At 35.9% G+C, this 5,676-nt stretch overlaps 1 protein-coding gene across 1 annotated transcript; it reads right to left on the bottom strand.

Moving 5' to 3' along the window:
- Nucleotides 1–1,993: 1,993 nt before the first annotated feature.
- On the bottom strand, nucleotides 1,994–5,676 carry LOC135131386 (zinc finger protein 142-like). Its single transcript, XM_064059121.1, has 5 exons — nucleotides 5,634–5,676; nucleotides 5,316–5,555; nucleotides 2,931–3,014; nucleotides 2,704–2,885; nucleotides 1,994–2,383 (listed from the first exon to the last, which is right to left on the bottom strand). Exons 1-5 carry the CDS (start codon nucleotides 5,674–5,676, stop codon nucleotides 1,994–1,996), a joined length of 939 nt encoding a protein of 312 aa, XP_063915191.1.

Genomic DNA, 5,676 nt, shown 5'->3' with positions numbered 1-5,676 from the left:
GGTCAGGGGACCGAGGACTAGGACGAGAGGGCCGACGCAACAATACAACGTCGCGTCGGTTCGCTTTTTGAAAGAATTACAGTGGACATAGCAAGTCCTTTCTCGGTGACCGAGGACGGGAATAAGTACATAATGGTCATCAGCGATTACTTCAGCAAATGGCCCGAACTTTATGCCATATCGAACCAAGAAGCCACGACGATTGCAAAAATGCTGATTGACAATTGGACCAAGGCAGAAACTTCGAGTCAAACCTATTCCAAAGGGTTAATGAAGTACTAGGGATACGGAATACACGGACTACGTCGTTGTACCCGCAGTCAGATGGAATGGTAGAACGGTTTAATCGTACCATGAAAGAACATCTTTCGAAGGTGGTGGCCGAACATGAGAAAGATTGGAATCCACATTTTCCACTGTTCCTACTGGCGTATCGATAAGTTGTCCACGGTGAAGAACTTCGTCTACCTTGTGACATCTTGTTCGGCTTTCTGTGTGAAGAAGCAAAAGAGGTCATAGATTATATCGATGACTTGAAGGAGAAGCTGCTGAGCATTCACGAAAACGTAGCTCCATAAGATCCAGGTGGCGAGTGACAGAATGAAAACACGCTACGATCTTAAAGGTAACTCAATGGGATTCCACGTAGGGGATTTCGTACGGTTTTATAATCCCTGAACACGGAAAGGTCGTTGCCCGAAGTTGTCACCAGAATGGGAAGGTCCATATATTGTCGTGACGAGAATCAACGAAATCGTTTATACAGGGTTAGTCACGAGAGAATTACTTCTGAAAATTATTTTTACGCAACCCAAAATACTAATACCCTGTACCACTTGATATTATCTAAATTTAAAATGAAATGCCTAATCCATGAATGCTTTGACTTTGGCAGTGTCACTTTGACGTTAATTAATTTTTAACTTTTTTTTTCATCGTTGACTCGCTTCTAGAGCCCCATTGGATCGACGACATAGAGTCAGATCAATCTGGGCTATACTGAAGCCGTAAGTGCTCTACCAATGTTGTTCGCCACTAATGTGCATGTGTTAATTCGCCATCTCTGCGTCACCTAGAGCCTCTTAGAAGTGCAAATCTGCAACCTCTGGACTTCTTCGGCCATCCATTTATAAAAAAACCATAGCATCCCGCCAAAATGCCCAACATTTTCAACAGATTAGTAGTTAAATTATTTACTTACTTGTTTGAGTTTGTGTTGTAACCTTTGAATAAAATGCCGTAAAAGGAATTTTTAGAAATAATTTTCTGGTGATTAATCGGTTGCAAAAGATCAAGAGGCACAAATTTATTAGCGGCGCCGGAGGAGATTTCCGACTGGCTGCGGTACCACTATGGACACTCGCGTAACCTCCTTTTCCACAATTGTCAAAATGAGATTGCCAAACTCAAAGCAATCATGGATTAAGCATTTCATATTAAATTCAGTTAGTATCAAATGGTACATGGTATTCGTATTTTGGGTTGCGTAAAAATAATTTTCAGAAGTAATTCTCTCGTGACTGATAACCCTGTATAATTCAACGAGGGCCGAAGACGAAAATTTACGTGACTCTTCAAGGACGACCGATGTTTGGTTTTAAAACGGCACGTTTGGCATTCGTACCATTTAATTTCCCCTTCGTCCAAATGGTGCAAATTCACGTGTTTTTTTAATCACGACTGGTTTTAGCTTTCTACGGGCATTTTTCACACTCGTGCCATTTAATTTCTTGCTCCTTTAAATTTGTGTGTTTCTTCAAGTCATAGCTTGACTTCGCTTTATATGGGCACTTTTCGCACTCGTACCATTTAATTTCGGGTTTATCTAAGTGTTTTACGTTGATGTGGATTTTCAGATAGTGGTAATATTTGGTTTTGAATGGGTAGTTCTGGCACGGGTATCATTTAGTGTCGTGTTCGTCCAAATGATATTTATGTGAGTTTTTAAAGACTATTAGTATTTGCTTTTGCAGGGGCAGATTTGGCATTCGTATCATTTAATGTCGGCGCCGTTTAAATGGCGGGGGTTTATGTGGATGTTTAAGTACGGTTTATGCTTGGTTTTGAATTGGCACTCTTTGCATTCATACCATTTAATGTCGTCTTCTTCTAAATGAAGAGCGTTGATGTGTTTCTTTAACTCCCAGCTAAATTTACCTTTGTAGGAACATTTTTCACAGTAGTACCATTTAATTTCTTTATCTACTAGTAGTAAATGTTTAACGTGGATGTGCATTTTCAAAGAGTGATTGTACTTGGTTTTAAATGGACACTCTTGGCACGTGACCCGTTTAATATCTTGTCCATCGGAATGGCGTCCATTTATGTGACTTTTTAAATGGTAGTTTGGTTTAGTTTTGAATGGACACTTCTTCCAAGTGTACTATTTAATATGTTGTTCACCCAAATGGTTGATTTTCGTGTGATTTTTCAAAGACGTCTTGTACTTGGTTTTCAATGGGCACTCTTCGCATTCATACCACTGATCCGAATGGTGTCCATTTATGTGGATTTTTTAATTTCTTTTCTATTTGCTTTTGTATGAACATTCGGTGCAATGATACCAACTTATATCTTCAGTTCTTTCAGACTTCATGATTCCATTTTTTCTAATTTTAAGGCATACTAAGACATGCTGAAACCACTTCATTGAGAAATTTGTTTCTATAGGCTGCATTTTTCACAAATATATTTTCGAATTACGTATTGTTCTTGTTCTTTTTTAATACCATGACGGTCCTGAAGATGTTGTTTGAAAAGGAGGGTCAGAACAGTCCGATAGTTACAATCTTGGCAGTAGTAACTTTTCACGTCGTGAGTTTCACCGTTGAAATGTGACGACGACCAGTGCCTGATGAAGTACAACAGTGCCACCGTTGACGTTTCTGATTGGGATGATCAGAACTAAGGAGGGGGCAATGTTACAGTACGACGCCTATGGGCTGTCGAGATCTTTCTGGTTTGTGCGGCTATGATGGGTGAGTCATCATCGGTGACAGTGGCCGAGCGGCGTTCTATAAAGACAAGTTTGGAGCGTGTTACCGGGAATCGCGATTGCGGGGCCCAGAACAACCTCGAGCGGCATTCTCGATCCACCGTCGGGAACGATTATTATTCAGTCAATTCAGTCTACGGGAGTATAGTCAAGTTGTGCCGGAATTATTTTGTACATAAACGCTGTGCGATAATGGTAACAATATTTTATTCGCCACATTACCTGTAGAACATACATTAATGGCACGTCAAACAAAAAATATTATAAATGGAAGATATAAGGAAAATATAACGTACAAGTGTAAAAAATGAGCAAAATATAATGTAAAATGCAGTTTCCACACTAATTCCAAGACCGCAATACCACAGGTGATATAACATAAAGTATATATGTACAATAGTAGGTGGCTCTACCTTAAAAATAAACGTCTTCAATTTCCAGTGATTCGGGGTCATCAAATACTATAAATCAAGCACAATTACTTCAGGTTATGTTATTGCATGTTACTGTCATGGAAAGTGAAAAAAGGTTACTGAAATCTTACAGCTCCATTTTCATAAAGGTACGTCGGATTTTCTTCCTTCGTTTGGTATTTTAGTCCACATTTTTTCTTTTTACTTCGCGAGTGTAAAGTAGTTTATATTTGAAATCGAACTCCACCATAATATAGCTTCAAGACTAAATAAAAAAGTTTTTTATAAAATTTTTGTGGGAAAAACTTGGATTCCTTAGTAATAAATTAACAACTATATATATTAAAAAAAATCATCTGTGTTTTCCACTTGCGTTTTAATAACTTTTTATATTACGCTGTTATCGATTTAAAACTGCTATAGGTTGCAGTTTTATTTTGTTTTATAATATAATCACTAAAAAATGTTTTACATCGATTCGATAATTGCAATTATCATAAAGTAAATATTTTTTAAAGAAACAAAAATAAATTCCTTTACTCATACGTACGTTGCTAAAAATCCACTAAGCTGTTACAGTTGATAAAATCATAGTAGTTAATACATGTATGTAGACCATACTAATTGCAACAAATACGTTAGCATTGAAAACGTAACCCTAATTACAAGACATACACACGAACCCAATGATTTCTCATAGTATTCACACAATAAATTAAGGAAAAAAACTATGAAAAATGTCTTGGGCAATAAACGAACTAACACGTCACAGTCTGTTTAGTTTCCTGCGTTAAAACGTTGCATTCTAAATATTACTTATTATTCTATGGTTGACTATCAATCTTTTTTATTATTACTTATCTATTCTGAATTTCCAATTAGAAATCTTTTGTGACACAAACTTTTTTTTATGACCATTAAAAAAGAATGTTTAATTCTTGTTGTAATATTGATCTTTTTTGATAATGTTTCTTCATTTTGATTTATGGAATTCTATTACATATTGGTGCAATAATTTGTAACGGTTTTATTATTTTTGTTAAGTCGAAAAAAGCTTCCATTACTTTTTTTAATGGAAAATACAGTATATCAGACGCGATTTAGTTTCTTTTTTTATTTGAAGTTATTCCAAATATTGTTAATTTTACCATTTCCAAAGTGTTCGATATGGCAGTATGATATGTCTCATTTGTGACAGATTAGCTATTTTTTGTTGAATTGTTTTTCTCGTAATCGATTTACCTAAAAATATATAGTTAAGTTAAATGAAAAAAGTTAGAACACTATTCGTGTATGTATGTATTAGAATCAGTTGAAATATTCAACGATGTATCGCAGTATTAAAAAAAAAATGCTTCTTCATCTTGTGTATGTGCAAATATACAGGATGTTCATTTTGTCTGTTCACATCTGACAATTTTTGCATAGGCAACATATTATACACTCTAGAGACGGGTTGGTCCAATTTAATTATATTTTTTTAAAAAGCAATCATAGCAATCACAAAAAAAAATACAAAGATGTCAGTGCCAAGTAATGAAAAAATTGAAAAAAATAATACTCAATTTATTAATGGATCAGATTACAACGAAAACGAATTTATAGTAAATGTTCAAAATGCCTGCCTCCACTATCTTCACAAAGTCCTATCCTACGGTCAAAATTTCTACGAACTCTATCTAACATGTCGGGAGTTATAGATCTGCATGACGCTATTATTTAGTCTACACGCTCTGCGTAAATAATTCCTAACGTCTCTCTAACAATGACCGGGAGCACCATCATTTTGAAACCAAATTATTCTTCGTATGTCTAGCTTTTATAACGTTTTCCAACAGTTCAGGTAAAATATTCTTTAAAAAATTTAAATACATAGGTCCTTTTAAATTTGCTTAAAAAATGTGGACCAATGACGTGGTTAACAATTCCATACCAAGCATTAACACTGAAAACTTCTTGGAAGCGCTTTTCCTGATTCCAATGGGGATTTTGCTGGACATAGTAATGCGAGTTGTGTCTGGTTACACACCCGTTATTGGTAATTGTGGCTTCATCCGTAAACAAATCGTTAAATAAAAAATCTTGATTGTCTCGTAATTGAGCCTTCACGAATTCGCAAAACACTAACCGTCGGATAAGATCGCGTTCTGTTAAATGTTGGACAATTGTCACATGGTATGGATGAAATCGGTTTTAATCGGCCTTTAAGATGTTGAAAACCGAACCCAAACTAGTCTCCATTTGTCTTGCAATCTGCCTTTGACTCAT

Source organism: Zophobas morio, unplaced genomic scaffold (assembly GCF_036711695.1).
Source record: "Zophobas morio isolate AGI-343-1 ecotype UQ-CSIRO unplaced genomic scaffold, CSIRO_AGI_Zmor_V1 ptg000002l, whole genome shotgun sequence".
Taxonomy (NCBI): domain Eukaryota; kingdom Metazoa; phylum Arthropoda; class Insecta; order Coleoptera; family Tenebrionidae; genus Zophobas; species Zophobas morio.
The sequence above is the reverse complement of the archived record's forward strand: the minus strand, read 5'-3'. Positions and strand labels throughout refer to the sequence as shown.